Consider the following 17,763-nt stretch of genomic DNA (forward strand, 5'->3'; position numbering starts at 1 on the left):
TTAGCAGTCTACATGTGGAGACGCTATATAGGTTTAAATGCGCATTCTCTGAACTGTTTATGTAAGAGCGTTCAGTTTTTATTTTTTCAGTCCTGGTAATCCTTTTTGTAATCCCAGATAATCAGTGCTAAAGTTGCCAAGACTATATGTGCTCTACCATTATTATCAAGCAGATAGCTTCAAAGTCAAGGTTAAAGTAATTAAGTAATAAGTCAGAGACCTAGCAGACTATAGCATTAAATAATGTCACATTTTTGAAAATGTTACCACTGTGAAAATGGTACCACTGCCCCCTAGAACAGAACCTTTGTCTTTGCAGTGCCAGTTTTGGGAATCTAATTTTCACATAGCGGTAATACATGGTGATTCATGGGGGAAAGTACAGGGACAATTCTAAATTGCTAAGTGCAAACTTAGCATGGTAAACAGTCAATTGCTTTCAGAAGTAAAGTGGTTAAAAATGGTAACAGGGTAATATCAAGCCACATGCCTTTTGACCAGACAGATGGAATTCTGCTATCCTGCAAGGATTTTCCACTTTCAACAGCCAAGCTAATTTCAAGTGCCCGGTTCCAGTCGTGATTCTATTAGCAGAGAACAAGTGATTCTGTTAATAAATTATCATCAATGTCAGGTAGACATGACTGTGTCGAATATACATCCGCAAACACAAATTAATCCTACTTTTCCAAATGGGGGAAACGAAGGCATGTCAGGAATGTCTTGTGAGTGTCTTCATTCAAGCTGCTTTCTCGAGGAGCTGCTGCCATTAGTTATTATTATTAAAAGTTAAAAAAAAATAAAGTTGCAGAAGTCTGATTACTGACATGCAACGTAACCCCAAGAAAAATATAAAAATCACAGCGTGACCCCCTGCAGCTGATAAATAGAAGTTAGTTTAAAATCTGTTATTTATAAACCCTGACATGTGGAAACTTCAGTAAGTTCATGTAAAGCCACTGACATTTACAGCTCAGTTGTTACGCCATAGGCTCTTTACTGCAAAAACAGAACAAAAAAAGTTGCTTTGGAGGAGTTTGCATATCACAGAAGCTGTTTCTTGAATTTTTGACAATTAATAAAAAAACTAAAATCTAATATGTTGAATGTAGAGTCTCTTGTTGTATCATCTTGTGCAGTTTGGGCGAGAGATTCTGCTCAAACTGCCCAAAACTACTACATTGTGACGTATTAACTTATTATTTATCACAAAAACAATGTTAGCCCCCAACCGGCCTCTTTGGGGAGCAGTGAGGGCCGGAGACTATTTAACAGAATGGATATTATAATTTACTATTTTAAAAAATATCATAATAACTAAGAAAGTCACATTGAATATAAACCTACCACTGTATTTAGATGACCTGCCTATGGTATTCCCATTTGAACTAACACAGCAGCGTATATCATTTAGTGTATTGCTTTTGGCTAGGACAAACAGGGTAAAGAGATAAATGAGCAATCATTTGGAGAGCAGAACTGGAGACAGTCAAAAAATGAGAACATTTTAATTTGTACAGCATAATGAAAAAGGTCTTTAATTACAGGCTGAGAAGTGTTGAACATTCAACCATAATGGATTACTGTGTAGAGGATCATAATGGCCTGGCATCCCTGGCTACAGTGATAATGTAGCCAGGAACTACTATTAAAGAGAAATAAATTGGCATCTGTCCTAGAAAAAAATAGTAGGTCCTTGACAGTGATTGGTTGATTTCTCATACATGATTGTGATTCATAATAAGTAACACAAGACTCTCTCACATTTTTGGTCACATCCAGGTTGGTTCTGATGACATTACAAACCACTAGCGGGACCCTCACATAATTCAGAACCTGCCACTTTGTTAACAAAAAGTATTAGGGTTAGTTAGTCCAGTTGTTGACAATCGGGGGGGAAGGTTATATCACGCTTCATTTTACCCATTAAACCTGACTTCAAAAGAACATTCATCAGATAACTCTCGAGTTAAAGCTTTATGAATAGCCCTTATCATTCTGAAAGCCGTGATCATGTCTATCAAAATATAGAATGGAAAAACTGAAGCACCATCACTTGATTTTGACTAGTATAGATGAGAATGCAGATACGGGCATGCATGGAAAGGCATCAGCTCTTACTTGAACAAACCTGAAGATCTATGGGCCTGTTTCCACAGTAGTTAATCAGATTACATAACATGATGGATCGCTTCAAGTTCCCAGCTCTGCTTTCTTCATGCATTTAAACTGACATTACCATGGTTACTGCACAGATAAACACAATTCTCTCCAGTGCTTAAAACCGGAGTTCATTTTTGGCATAGTGATTCGATAACTTGACCAGTCTTCCGCACTGTCACAGTTATTTCCCAACAATCAGAACACTAGTAGATTGATTGATTACAACCCTCTCAAACCCTTCTATTCTATTTTAAGTTGCTAACAGCTCAGCTTCACTTCCACTCATTGGGTCCCACTTAACTGTTGAGCCTCGCTTGACAAGAATGTATTGTATTTCTCTGCCTGAAGCTACTCCAGCCCTGGCCTTTTTTTCTGATTACTGATTCACTAGATTACTCTAGAGATGCAGCACAGCATAACTCAATAAAAATAGCGTGTACAAAAAAATTAAAATAAAAAAAAGAGAAAATCATTCAATTCTCATTGCCAGATAACATCAACAAAATGCATAATCACTACCTGCTAAAGCCCCAGTCTCCACTTGCACAGAATTTTAAAATGCTCCACATGGTAAAAGCATAGCAAAGATATAGGGAAGCAGGATAGGGTACGGATTTCTTGACACAAACCTAATGGCTTTAGACTTGTATCAATCCTCTTTCCTGCCATATACCAGGGAGTCATCATTTAACATGTTTTCCCCCTAATGCTCTCTTCGTTGCTGCGTCTAAGATGGCAAAATAGATGTAGAAATTTAACAGACGAAAGCCTAAGGGGCTTCAATTGGGAAATAATTTCTAAAAAGAGTTATCTGAGGCACCATTAAGCCAGAGCTCTTGTAAGGGATTGAAAAATGTATACTGTATCTTGCTTATCTTGATATTCATAGACGGCATTTTTTTTTTTTTATTATTCAGGCTTTCGTTGATGGAAGATGCTGGCGGATACTTTGATAAGGAGACGGGAGTTTTGGAAGTCCCCATGACAATACATGTGGCAGATCAGGTTAGTTACAAGTCATACACCTAACCTATTAAACAGCGATAGAGTATTATCAGTCCATCGATGAAACCTCTCTATTCATTACACATGACCTGGTTTAAATTTGCACAATTCCTGTAAAATCCCTTAACATTTAGTTCAGAAAGGTTAATGTTTCTAATGCACTGGGCACACATTATAATAGCATCCCAGGGTGCCAGCTTTTCTCCATGAAGCGAAACGAAGAGCATATTGAGATGAGGGTTATATATAAAGATGTAACCTTTAGACTGGAAAGCAGGGTTATAGTCATAAAATAGTATATACAAAACTTTATATTAATCCATCAAAACAGACTACAAACAGGTTATTGATGTCACCGACAATCTCTGTTACAATTTCAAGCAAATTACATGGTTGAAAAATGTGGATCTTCTTTTTTTTTTTCTGTGCGTTTCTGTGTTATGCGCATAACGTTTTACAGGAAATACCTGCACATCGTAAGATGACCTTAATTTTGTTTCTGCATGAAGCAAACTTTGAATGAAAACAAAGCAGATTATTTCTAAGTAGTTTCCTGTTTTTGTTTTGTTTTATCATGCCATGATAAGGTCCTCTTGTTTGAAATGACCTCAATGCTTCCTGTGTTCACAATGCACTGTGGGGTTGTTTTGAAAGAGCTGGTCTCAACCGTTTGAATTTTAAGAGTGGTTACGAGTTCAAACGGAAGCCTGGGATTGTGTTATAATACAGAATTCATAATGAAGGTAGAATGTGTTTTATTTATTGTTAGAAAGTAAAGATTTATTGAGTAGAGCATGATATGGACTCTTGAGTAGATAAAGCTTAACACAATGAATTATTTCTGTACTTTTTTTATACAGCAAACTTTTAGCTATTGCTCCCAGTGGGTTCTGAAACATTCATTATACCAGCAATGTGTTATTTTAATGTGACCTCAATCAGGGCGAGATAGTGCAAAAGCACAGAGACAGTTTGTTTGAGATTATTTTTGAAAACTGAATTCGGCACAGGATTTGAACAAATTAGAAAAGGGAATAATGAAAAATGTTTTTTTTTTTTTTGTTCGTTTTTTTTTTACTAACCGTGTTCATTTTAATAGGGGGAGATACAGTATTCACCATTGAAAAAGATGCTATGATCTCAGCATTCTTTTTAACTGTTAAAAGGTTATTAATAGTAATAGCTGTGCTTCAAAAGTCATTGCTTTCACCTTCCCACACAAACATATATACTGATGCATACTTTTCCGTTCACAGCTTCATATTCCTTATAAGAAATAGTCTCAATGCTGCAATGTTTATAATAGACCTACCAGCTGATGGGAAATAGCTCCCTCTTGTGGTCAAGGCATAAAAATGTATATCTACAAAAAATGTGTATCTAAAAAAAAATGTATATCTACATCTACTATATATATCTATATATATATATATATTATATATATATATAATATATATATATATATATATTATATATAATATTCTTATATTATAAGAAAAATAATTTGGTTCCGAGATTTACATGTCCTTAAATAGACTGATTGAACGTTCGTCTAAAGATAATTTTATGACTGGTGCATTTTGTCATGGACTTCCTACTGCTTACAGAGCAAAGCATAGTATTTAGCATTGACATTGAGATACCAGAATGCATAAAGATACCACAATACATGCATTTTAAAATGTATTTGTCATTTTTAACCTTCCTACTTGGATACCCACTATTTTAAATATTTTACAGTTATGTTTTTATGTAATGTTTAGGGCTATTCACAACACTTTTTATGGTTAGAAGTCTATTCTCAGATTTCAAACAGCTGTTCAACCTAAGATATATTTCAGGTTTCTAAAAGCCCTTAACTGATATAAGATTTTAGTTTCCAAGATGCCTCGCAATTTAAAATGTCCTGAGCTCATAAGTCGATGGACACACAGTCAGTGGGTTTGGGTTTCTGTTGCATCAGAAAGATAGCTGAAAACGAATTTGATTCCAGACAAGTCTTATAACTGCATACAGCAAAGTCTTTGAAGTCAAAATGATCAGTAATGCTCGGCTTGTCTCAGCCAGCTATTCACAAGCAGCGCATTAGCATCCTGCCATAAGTGCTAATCATTTGTGTAATTCCAGTGCTGTTCTGCATGTGCTGCGAATACATATTTTATAGTCTTGCTAAAATGTAAGCTGGCTTGCTGCAGTTTTATCTTGCTGTGCTCTTGTACCCGCATGTTTTCCTATTCAATCTTCCCAGAGTACCGTAATAAGAGTCACTGGCTAGGTAGCATAAAATATTTTGCTATCTTAACCCATGAATCTTTTGAAAGATTTTTAAACTATTGCATGCATATTATGATAGTTATGATAGTTCTGACAGTTAAGTGTTAAAGAGTAAGTAGAGGGGCTCTACAGGGAAGCTATTTAAACAGTTGTAGCAGCACGTGGGACGTAGAACACTATTTTTTTCGGAAACCCCACTGCTTACTCTTTGAAGGACTGTTCAAAGCTTTACAGATTCCAAGTGTTATACTGCTTTTACATGTTCACACTGTCAGCCCCAGTTTTAATGAAGAAACAGTGTCTAAGGAGGGCAATGAGCCAGGAACATTTCTAATCATTTTTGCATTAGAAGAAATAGACATTTAAATCACCCCGTTTCTTGAAATGTGGGAAGCGAAAGATGTGCTTTAAAAGAAATGTAGCTACATAAATCTTTATTTATACATAAATTGAGCAATGGAGATAATGATAAAAAAAAAAAATCTCAATATGAAACAACAGTACAGGACCATTCAGGATGAAAGGGCAAAGGATGGGTCCAAACAGCATGTCAATGGATAGCATGTGTAGCCTCTGTAGTGTTGGCCTTGCTGTTCTGTTTGTCTGGATAAGCTGACATTGACTCTCCACAGACCCGGCCACTTCTGTTTGCAGTCCACGCTGTTGTCACAGCTTCTGATCTGGAGTTTGACAGAAAAGAAGTGGATTTCGGACACTGCTCCATCCACGAGTCGGTTCAAACCAGCGTGCACCTCACAAACAAGTCTCTTCTTCCGCAGGAGTTTGGGTTTGTCGGAATTCCAAAGGTGGGAATTGTAATCAGGAATTCTGCCTCTTAACATACCAGTAACTTATCTGCAATAAGCAGTGTAGACAAACAGAAAATCTAAAACATTTATCACATTACTACTACCTTTGTAATGTCCCAGTGATTTCTTTGTAATAATGCAAACAAAAAAATCAGTTCTAGTTCCCCACTATCTGTGGCTTTGTGAATGTAGCTATACTGTACATCTCTCAATTTGAACATATGTTGAGCCTTTTTTAAATTATTAGAGCACCATCTAGGGAAATCATACGGGCACTGCAGCATCACAGATTGATCTTCAATGAATTAACTTCCGTCCCAGAAAGATGCTTTGGATTATTTAAAAAATAAATCATCTAATTCACAATTTTATGATGAATGAAATCAAAATGAAAAAAAGTTGTATTCACCAGTATAAAGTTAAATCATAATAAATCACATTGTTTTTCCATTTTTACCCCCATACACTTCAGTCCAACATACTTGTTTATTACCTGTTTTCATTTTCAGTATGTAGATGTTCAGCCCAATGATGGCTTTGGGATCCTTCTTCCCATGGAGACCGTTGAGATTGACATCATATTCAGTGCTAAAAAGGCAAAAGAATACAGCTTTGAGCTCACCTGCAAGTCAGGAATCAACAGGTAACTAAAGCAGTGTCCGGAAAAGTGTTCTCATTCCAATCAGTGGAGTTTAAAGAGTGGGGTTTTCCAGCAATCGGACTGATTCCAGTGGAATCGTCATATACTTGCATTTTGCACTTATTAACATTTAACATTGCATGTGTCCTATATTTACCTGGATGATTTATTTACCCTAAATCCATTTTTCGATTCAGAGATTTCAAGTTGTCTTGCAAAGCAGTTGGAGTCCACCCTCCCCTGGAGCTGTCTCACTCTCTGGTCCAGTTTGGTGCCACGGCGGTGAATGACAAGTCCACAGCCACCCTGTACGTGGTGAACTCCCACGCCAGCCGTAACGAGTTCACCCACCCTGTGCCACGGATCGGCAAGGGGGAGATTGCACCCGTGGGACCGACTTCCTTCGAGTTTGTATATCCAGAGGACTCAGATATCACCATCACTCCAGCAGTAGGGACAGTACTACCGGGGAAGGTAAGAGAAATACATATTCTATAATAATAATAATAATAATATTAATAATAATAATAATAGTAAATATCTCATGCCAGTAAGGGATTAGGGCCCTGCTTGATTGAAGTGGAAGCGCCTGTATGGTCTATGGCACATTACAGTAAGGTACAATATTATGTGCACACTTTTTATTAGATAGTCTCTAAAAGATTTCATTTTAGAGCAATCGCGGTATCAGGATACACCGCCAGCATGGTTTTCAGACAGCCCTGTTGCACCAAAATTCATATTCCCCATCGGTGGTAGTCATACCTTCCAAATTTCATGTCAGTACAGCAAAAAGTCTCAGAAACACAGCAGCAGACAACACAGGCCCAACATCAATCAGAAGACTATTTGGCCTCATTAATGTGTTGTAATTCCCTGTTTATTTGTGTACAGGTGATTATATTTATGAAGCTTGACGTGGCAATGTAGTTACATTGAGTGTGTGTGTGTGTATGTGTGTCCTCAGAGCTGCCTGGTCCAGGTTTGCTTCAGACCCAGTCTGTATAAGCAGCAGATCCAGGAGGAGGCTGTTCACATGCTGTGTCGTGCTGAGGAGACCAGATTACTACTGCAGGACAAGAAAGAAAAGGAGGCCACAAGTGCCAAGAAAGCCGAGATGGATGCAATGGTGGGGCTTTATTTCAGATAGAGTTGTCTGCCTTCAGCCCTGGATGTTCTTGTAATAGAGCTACCCCGTAAACCAATTAGTTTATTTACTGTTATTTATAATTTAACATTTAGGTCAGAGAAAAGTTGCCAGTGTTTTTCAAATGTGCTCTACATGGGGGCTTATCGTTTTCTATCCAATGGCTTTACTCAGAGCAAAAAGGAGCCTCCGTCTGCATCAAAAGGGAAAAAGAAGCAAAAGCAAGCCTCCGCTAAACAAACAGCGAGCGAGAAGAACACCAGAATGTGTGACACTCCCAGAGCAAACTCCAATGAGAACAGAAGCCCCTTCAACCCTCCTAAACCAGGAGACATACCACCAGAGTAGGTGTCCTGCCTGCCAGTGTGAAGGAGCAGAACAAAAAACAATGCATGCTACATAACAAAAAATGATGTAAAAATGTGTAATATATATATATGTATATATATATATATATATATATATATATATATATATATATATATATATATATCCTGACTGAATCACATTGTTTAATAGACTAATTTACGCACCTTTACTCCTGAATTAATTGACATTAGTATCTGCGTTATTATAAACGTACTTACTGGAACCCACATGCATATGCGTACATTTAAACACATTTTATTTTGTAACTATGTGTCATTTATTGCATTGCCTTATCTTTCTGTTGCGTTCTAGTTCAGATAGCTTTGCTGCCGCCCAGGCTTCACTGATCCGCTCATTCAAAGGTTCTTTTAAGAGATACATCATCCCCTGCTTTGTAGCAAGTGGAAAATCAGCAAATAGGAATGATCCAGGTCACTTGCAATACAGGTAAAGCTCAACTTGTCATATCATTTTCCTTTCGCACACCTTTTTCAGCAATTAATATTCGATTTATAATAATAATAATAATAATAATAATAATAATAATAATACAAAAAAACTGTGTTTAATTTAACCATTTTACTTTTCTACAAGGTTGACTGCCAAATCTGCTTTCTCCCCCCCTACTAGTCCCCACAACACCCTTTACCTTGAACTGCACTGTCCTGCAGTAGTGCCCCCTCTAGTGGTGATCTCCGACCATGGCAGGAGCACAGTGAATTTCAAAGAAGTGGCAGCAGGTGGGAAACAATGGTATTGCTTATGTAAAATGCGTCATCATGTTGATAAAATTGTTTGATAATTAATAAAAAGGTGTATCTGTATTTTCGATTCACTGCAAGTATCTTTAAAATGTTGGACAACGTACATCGAGTGACAAAGTGTGTTAAATAAAAATGAATGTGATTTGCTGTTTTGATTGCCCAACATGTGAAATCTTTCCTCATGTAAAAAGAAAACTAGAAAAAAAAAACTATTTTAAAATTTGAATTTTGATGATACAGCAAAAAAAAAAAAATGGTGTAACTATCCTTCCTTGACAGATTTTAATGTGTAAGCCTGGAGAAAACAAATTGAGTTGTACCACGTTTAGGTTTTTCTGAGTCATCTTTTAACTGTGAATGTCATCCATGAAATAAAACAGAAGACAGATATCAGATTTCAAAGATGCAAGGAGACAGACCCAGTGAAGTGAAAAGACAGGCAAGTACAGAAAAGACCAAACTATGGAGCCAGACACCAATTCATGCATTTGTTTTATTTTTAAGTTGTTCAAATCATTTTTTTTTTAACCAGGCAGGACTAGCTGAGAACTGGTTTCTGGGGGTAGAGCAGATAGCCAGGCTGCCTGTATTGGGATGTATCCAAGACAGCATGGTATCTTAAATACCCACAATGTATGCAGCATGTAATATAAATCTATCTTTAACCTTGACTTTTTTGTATCTTTTTAGGGCAGACGGTGGTAAAGAGGGTTACAGTACAGAATATCTCACATGAACCTCTTGAAGTATCCTTTATCAGTTGCTTTACACCCCAGAAAATAATTTCTCTTCTTTCTCTTATTTTCTATTTCTTTCATTCTTTTTGCTTTTTCTTCATGAGTAAAAATAAAGCAAAACAAAGCATGGTAAAGTGCAACATTGCCCTGCAAGTTTAGGGCTTTTATAAGACCAACACTGCCGCTGAAGTTTTCCTTCGCTTTCATTACAAGCATCAAAAAGGGTCATTGAATCCTTGACTGGTGTGTTTTTTAAGCTGGGCTCCACCCTCCTGGATCCCAATGGTCCCTTCATGTTGATGAATGCGCTCAGGCCTCTGCAGCCTGGAGCTACCCACACCCTGCTAGTTTCTTTTTCTCCTGCGGAGGACAAAAAGGTAAGGAAGTATTCCAATGCTATGCCAATAAACCTGCTCTTACTTTAGACAAGCGATCTAGTGAAAGAATTTCAATGGCACACGCCTGCTTGTTGTGCGGCTTAAAAGCACATCCACAGTACCTGCTGCTAATGTTTTACCTGGGGTCTGTATGTGCTGGCTGCAGAACTGAAATGCATGGGATGAACCTGTGTCACGCTATGACTAAATATTTGTGCTCAGGTACCGCAGACACTTCTTGTTTTATTAGACTCAGCAGCCTCTGCATACTTCTGTGCTATGGTTCTGTTCTTTAACCTACTTTACACTATGCAGTATCCTTTTCTGTCTGTGCCATTGCACTAACTGCACTATGAGACATCACTCCTGTTCTGTCCCCTACAGTTCTACGAGACCTTGGAGATCCGAACTTCAAACATGACCCTTTGCCTGAACCTCTCTGGCATTGGGATATATCCATCAGTGACTTGTTCAGCTGAAGGAGGCATCATGGATTTTGGATATGTTTTAGCCAATGAGAGTTCCACATCTGTATTCAAGGTAAATAATTCCCTAGGACAAATAAAGGCAGTTTCCTTAGACTACGGAGTTGTGATTTTAAGTGTACGGTTGGAACTAAGACTTTCATTGCATAGCAGTTTGAGTCAATTCAGGTTTTAACTGTGAGCTTAATTAGTAAACCCACTGAGAGGAAAAAGTGGGCTTAATTAGGCTTACAGTAAACCAGTAATGGCACAAACTGCTGTGCAGTGGGGGGTTTATTTCAATCAGTGAGACCAAGTCAGGTAGTGACTTAAATTATAGAGGCTGACCATGATGTTGTCTTTCAGGAGAACATTATGCATCATTAACAGTTGACAGGAAGGTGAATTCTGCAAATATCTCAAAGGGCAGAATTAAGGCTAATCTTTTTCATCAAACGTTTGGCTGCTTTGCTTGGCTTCCAGTGTATGTACCCAGCTAAAGCGCCTAAGCCCTTTGGATGCTTTTCATGAAAGGCTCTTTATGATTTAATTTGAACAGTATAATCTGCAGTGTTAACTGGCAGAGTTAAGTGTGTGTTCTGGTGTTTAGTTGCAGAACACCTCCTCCATCCCTGTGAACTACAATCTGAAACAGGACAGCGTGTCTGTGAAGAAGCATAAAGACCAGCAGGGGCTCCCATCGTTCCTAACGCCCAATAAGGAACCACAGTCTCTAGTAGGTAAGAGCTTTGATGTCATGTTTGTTTACTTTGAACCGTGCAGAGGACTTGTAAAAGCGCACAAGTGCCGTAAAAAGAAAACCTTTTCAATGTTATAAGGGAGCAGACAGGGTTGCTTAACTCTTTATCCTCACCTTGCCTTTGTATTAATTACCATTGTCAGAGCTATTCAAATACAATTTATGCTGATGACTTTTAAAGCATTGTTGTTTAGTTGTAACTAGAACTTTTCACATGCTCTGTGAGGCCCAGCAAGCCAGTAAACTGTAATAATCCTTGCCATTGCCAGGTACTCAAAATAACAGTGGCCTCAGCGTCTTCTGTGTGTCACCTCTAGAGGGTGCTATCAACCCTGGGACGAGCCAGGATATAACCGTGACTTTCCAGCCCGACCACGAGAGTCTGTATTACTCTGATCGACTGATGGTGGAGATAGTTAATAAGGTACAGTAAGTGGAGTAATAGAAATACACTGCCAATAAATCTCTTTCAAATGAAGGTCAACTTAACAGTTTTTTAGAGTCAATTATTAGATTCATATACCAGTATTAGCTGTAGCCTTTGCAAGTAACAAACAAGAAGCGTAACAAATGACCACTTGCGTAAATAGATTAAAACTATTTAGAGCCCCTTCAATCTAGGGAGTATTGTTTCTGCAGGAATTTATGCAACATCAATTCCCAGTAGCATTGTGGTACAAAGTGGCTTCTGAAGGTGTGCAAGATCGTGTACTAAATAATTCAAGCCCGAAGTTCACAACTAAAACAATACCCACTCATTGGTTGTAGGTTGTTTTTTTTTTTTTTCTAAAGATGTCCTAAATCTGTCAACGAAGAGAATTACTTGTTTTTGGAAAGAAAAATGTGTTCCTGATACACTTGCTACCACAGTGTGGCTGGATCTCCTTCATGAACATCCTCACGGCATCTTACATGAATATGAGATTCTGACTGAACAAGAACCCTGTTAAAGAGTATTATTCAAACAGGAAGCAAGCTGTCTCTGGTTTTAAGAAGTTTAACAATCCAAAGAGACACATTCCAGCTTTTAGGAGTCTACTGAACTGTGTGCTGTCCCTCCAAGGCTATCAGAGTCGCCATGAGATATATTTACATACACATTTTTTCTGACCACTCCCTTACCTTTGATCACAGATTGATCGCTGATATTCATTAGTGACACTGAAAACAAATGTCCAGGCTTATCAACAATCACTGATTCTGTTCATGTTTCTTCCTCTTCCCCAGGAAGTAGCCCATGTAATCCACCTGAAGGGATCGTCAAGGATTCACACCATGTTTGTTGACGGGGGAGACCCTCTGGATGTTCCAATTGAATCCCTCGCCGATCTGCCTGCAAAGGAAGATCCTGAAGGAAACGGTAACTATTGCATGAAACAGTGGTTATATAGGTTTTAAAATCACATTTGTGTCAATCCATACTGTGTACTATACATTTTGCACTGTACAAAACAGTAGATGGTATTTGTCTATAGTAGATAGTGTGTTCTTAGCAGTCCTGTTTATATCCAGACTATATAAACTGTACTGTATATATGTGTGTGTGTGTGTGTGTGTGTGTGTGTGTGTGTGTGTGTGTGTGTGTATATATATGTATATATATATATATATATATATATATATATATATATATATATATATATATATATATATATACATATACACATTTTTTATATTGAAAAATGTGACATTTCGAAATCTAACATGAAATACTGTACTATTATAATGGCTTCCTGTAGACTTTTTGCAATATCATTTTGTAGTTTGATTACACGACGTTGAATAGCATTTCAAAATTACGTTCATATCGTTTTGTTTTGTTTTTTTAAATGACGTCTCGATCCTAAATTGAAAGTTTTCTAAAATAGGTAGCAATCCTGTATCTATCCATGCTGAATAAACTGCACATCCTGTTTGTATCCGTGCTGAATAAACTGCACTGTGTCTATGTGGCTATTCTTCTGTCTATGTGGATTGACTGAGTGCAGAGGGCCTCCCTGCTTTTGTTTTGTTCAGAGCTAGTGGAGCTGATGAAACCAGTCCTGCTCACCCTCAAGGCTGCCTGCAGTGAGAACACACTGACGCCTGCAGTACGGGAGCTGCAGGTCGGCTGTATCCGATCCACACAGCCCCTGGCTAAAAAGGCATGTTCATTTATTTAAAGGACTGAATTGCATATTACATATTGTAGAGGTGTGTGTATATCAGATCCAGGCTTGAATGAACACTCATACCCTGGATTAGGTGAACAGCAATAAATAATAATATTCACAGCCATTCAAAATGCAGGACCACAGCTTCAAGTTAGTTCCCCCACTGCCTATTGGAGTATTGAACTGTAGAGAAGGCCTGTCAGTGGATGATTTCCTTTTCTGAAACCCTTAATTTCTATTGATAATGTCCTTAATGCCAGGTATGTGTATAAAGCTGAATCCATTCATGCACACTGTCCCACAAGTGAATGGCTGACCTTTTGTGTTGTTTTGTTCCCTTCTGCTATGTAACATTTCAGTGGATTATTACGTGGCACAGCGAGTTTGCGGTTGTGTTTCTATCTCATAAGAAGCTTATCATTTACTCTGCAATCCTTTCCCCCTGGCAGAACGTGGAGTTTAGTTTAGATAATCTAAACAGCCTCCAGCAGAAAGGCTTCAACGTGGATCCAGGGAAGGGAGCTGTTGATCCTGGTCAGAAAAAGTCTATTACTGTGACTTGGGCACCACCTAGTGGCCATGATGTGAGTCTACAACTGATTTTGACGCAACTACAAACATTTTATTTTCCATACTGGTAGTTATTAATTATTATCCTGGTATTTTCGGTGATGCAAATGCTACAGTGCTCACACTGGTGCCACTTTATTTAGCCATGTGCCTCTCAACTTTGAGGCTTTTTGTAGAATAGGAAGTCTTTCTCATTTTTTTTTTTTTAATTTTGTAAAAAGAACTGTAAGAATGGTGCTGAAATGGTAAAGGTGTCTTAATATTTATGTGTGGTACAATTGGCTTTGATATAACAATTGTATGCTCTATGGCTATTTCAGACAATGGGGCGCACAGCACATGTGTTCTTTACTGCAGTCTTTAATTACTGTGACTCCTATAATACATGTGATGTTGGCTCTGATAAACAGTGGATTAATATAACGCTGCTGCGATAGGGGCAGCACTGGACACAGCAGAGTTAATGTAATGCATTTCTTGTATACTTTGCAGGGTGTTTTGCAGCACATTAAGCTAACAATCAGTTCACTGTTTTAGACGAGAATGTGGAATCTTCACGTCATTCCTTTTGGAATGTGGACAGGCTTGTTCAGTTCTTTTCTTTTTTTTTTTCCAACCATGATTTTGCTACAAAGTGTAAAAAGTTTTGTGTTTGTGTTTTGTTTCAAAAACAGAAAAACCTACCTGTTGCAGCCTGAAATCATTTTAAAAACAATGCAAAAAACCTGGCAAGTCTGTTAATTTAGCTGACTGTGCTTAATTTATTTTCTAGATGACCCAGCCTGTCTCAATCTCGACACAGCTTACCCTCAAAGGAGATGTTACAGAGATCTACAAACTAACCCTACTCGCTCTGGTATCATCATGAATGAACAGCAGACTGGGGCTGGGAAAGGCACTCACTTCCATTTCATTCTACGTTTCCTAAGTGCTGGAAATAAATGTCTTCAAACAAATAGCACAGTTTGTACAAAAACACATTCATGGATTTTTAAAAAATTTAAAGATTAAAATAAAAAATGGTGTATGTTTGTTTTGTTTTTTTCATTGAATTTGTTTTGTTTTTTTCATGCGCCTTATAAAATTTAAACAGTTCTAAAAAAAAAAACAAAAAAACAATAAAGTCTGCCAAAAGGGTCAAACTCACCTATAATGCCCTATTGGAAGGTGCAGTACAATGCACGTGGTATTCTTACACCCTGTACTTATGTAGAGGTAATAGTGGAAAAAGTCCTATGGCACTGAATAGCGTAATCAGTCGTCAAACTGGAGTGCACATCAGCCTTATCTGCTGCAACTGTTTCCACTCCACCCCACCCCACCCCAGCCCCCCCCCAGTAACATCAGCACAACCGCGGGTATTATAAGCCATGTGGATTTTAAGATTACAGCTTCTAAATAGGGGGGTTGCTTAGAAAGTAGTTTGTGTGAAACATTTATAGTGTACAGCTCGAAAAACAAATACTACAGTAGGTAAAATGTGAAACACCTGGGATTTGTTGAGAACTTTGGTTTGGCCTAGCGAACAAGCGGCTCAGAAGACTGATTTAAGGTTATTAAGATTCACTTGTCCTTACTTAAATACAAAAACACAGCTTGGGGCTTTTGGGTCTTGAATGTGCACCTGCAGTATATTCTGCACCACGGGATAATCTTGCCATTGGAACGATAGTCAGGAGGACATTATTGAACTGGAGCTTGATTTAACAGTGGAAAAAGTCCTCGAGCTGTTGCTTTAAAGCAAGCGGTCTGACCACACCTGGAACTCCAATAGCAGGTTAGAAGCGACATTTTTTCACACATTTCTCAAATTTTTAAACAACTGTGAAACAGGTTTTTAAAAATGTCCTTGAGTGTTGAAATGCTAAAAGGTGTAAAAGAAATGTAAAGTTAATAGCACAACTGACCAGTATCCAAAATGACATTAATGGGATGAAGCCACTAGATGGAGTCATTGTGCTTAGTGCTGCAAGCTGGTGGGACATAATTAATTAATTAATTGGAAAAACACGCACTATTTTGGTTAAGAGCTCTGTATTTTTTATTGTCTCAGACACATGACAGGAATATTAAGATCAAGATGCTTTCAGAAGCTATTTAATTAGCTGGGCACTGGCTACCTTAGTTATCACAGCCATTCATATCATTCAAATAGCTGTGTTGTGTGTGAGCTGTGTCTGTAAACATAAAGCTTGATGCATCACTGATTCACTGAGTTTCTACCTGTCCAGGTATCATACTTCTTCAACAGCACCTCTTGGTATGCATTATTGCTTCTGTGACTTGTAATACGAGATTAGACACCACAAACAAAAGAAAGGCACAGCCTTCCAAACCATGCAAGAACTGTTTTTAACGCTATAAAACTAGCAAGAACAACAACTCTGTAAAGGCTTGCTGTTTCTTTTCCCTTTCAAATCTGTTGTTTATGTTGTTTGTGTCTTTATGGGAACAGGGGCATATGTTACGGTCTGGCCTGCTGTTTGCTAGTGGTTGGGCAGCTGCAGGTGCCCTGTGCCATGTGGCCCAAATATTAGCAGGAATGCTAACCACCGTGTCATTGCGTTTTGAGTTTCATATACAGTAAATGTGAAGGTGGATCAGGTATGACTCCATGCAGGGTCTCTCTGAAACCACATTTTTCTTCATTGACCAGTCCTGTAAAAAAACATAATGTCCTGTCATTTTGCCAAGCTGATACAGGGGTAGGGGAAATCACTCGCAGTGAACATTAAGAATTTCCTGCCCTGATAACATGCTGGTCTGTGTAACAAAGGAAAGTTTATACTCAGTTCTTATCCCCCAGCTCCCTATTGCTACATGATTTCTTAATTATCAGTTGCAAGAGATATACAATACTAAATGCATAATGAGGTTTTATACAAACTGATGCTGTAACAAGGTCAAAACTGCACAAGCATGTATCAGTGGAGAATGATGCAGCCGTCACACATACAAAATATACTGACTAGGAAAGAAACAAAGAAAAAAGACACTTAGTGGTATTGTTGTTCAGTTATTGTTTCAAGATTTCTGTGGCTCTGAATGCCAGTACTAATAAATACAAAGGAGCGTGCTACCGTTAAACATTAAAATACACTCACAACTTGTCCCTGAAGATACTGAGGTGAAATTACCTAGGAAGTGCGAGTGCAAGAACATTTTACAATGAAAATACATACACGTCACATGTTTCTATCACATTTGCACCAATACAATAAGCAGAAGAGTATGTTTCAAAACTACAGCCACTTTAAAAATTAAATAAATAAATAAATGCCACCACATTTACCACCTTATTAATTTCCATAGCTATGTAAGCAGGGCAGCTGACCTCCGCACAGATGACCCTACAGTTTAATGACTCTGTGAATTCTCTACAGCACTGCACTGTCCCAGTCAACTTGTGCCACTCTAAACTAAGAATCCCGCAATGTCAACACATGCCTATTCTGGCTAGACTTGAAGTATCAGCTGGGTTGTGAAACACAGTGCTTTATTTATATATGCACATATATTTAGGAAGTTATC

The 17,763-nt window shown here is 38.0% G+C and overlaps 1 protein-coding gene across 5 annotated transcripts in view; it reads left to right on the forward strand.

The window, feature by feature from the left end:
• The window catches only part of LOC121328267 (cilia- and flagella-associated protein 74-like), a 40,218-nt gene extending 24,967 nt beyond the window's left edge, over nt 1-15,251 (forward strand). For 2 of the 5 annotated variants that reach the window (XM_041272852.1, XM_041272854.1), the window contains 17 exons: nt 3,081-3,168; nt 6,075-6,248; nt 6,761-6,894; nt 7,089-7,365; nt 7,859-8,020; nt 8,213-8,382; nt 8,720-8,854; nt 9,002-9,147; nt 9,862-9,917; nt 10,166-10,285; nt 10,670-10,825; nt 11,360-11,489; nt 11,779-11,933; nt 12,737-12,869; nt 13,526-13,653; nt 14,112-14,246; nt 15,005-15,251. In XM_041272852.1, the coding sequence (XP_041128786.1) occupies nt 3,081-3,168; nt 6,075-6,248; nt 6,761-6,894; nt 7,089-7,365; nt 7,859-8,020; nt 8,213-8,382; nt 8,720-8,854; nt 9,002-9,147; nt 9,862-9,917; nt 10,166-10,285; nt 10,670-10,825; nt 11,360-11,489; nt 11,779-11,933; nt 12,737-12,869; nt 13,526-13,653; nt 14,112-14,246; nt 15,005-15,100 (2,395 nt within the window). In that variant the 3' untranslated portion in view covers nt 15,101-15,251. Of the gene's footprint in view, nt 1-3,080; nt 3,169-6,074; nt 6,249-6,760; nt 6,895-7,088; nt 7,366-7,858; nt 8,021-8,212; nt 8,383-8,719; nt 8,855-9,001; nt 9,148-9,861; nt 9,918-10,165; nt 10,286-10,669; nt 10,826-11,359; nt 11,490-11,778; nt 11,934-12,736; nt 12,870-13,525; nt 13,654-14,111; nt 14,247-15,004 lie in introns of those variants that run through there. The other 3 variants (XM_041272853.1, XM_041272855.1, XM_041272856.1) reach the window with 3 other exon arrangements.
• The last annotated feature ends 2,512 nt before the right edge of the window (nt 15,252-17,763 follow it).

This window comes from Polyodon spathula, chromosome 16 (genome assembly GCF_017654505.1).
Source record: "Polyodon spathula isolate WHYD16114869_AA chromosome 16, ASM1765450v1, whole genome shotgun sequence".
NCBI classification, from domain to species: Eukaryota; Metazoa; Chordata; class Actinopteri; order Acipenseriformes; family Polyodontidae; genus Polyodon; species Polyodon spathula.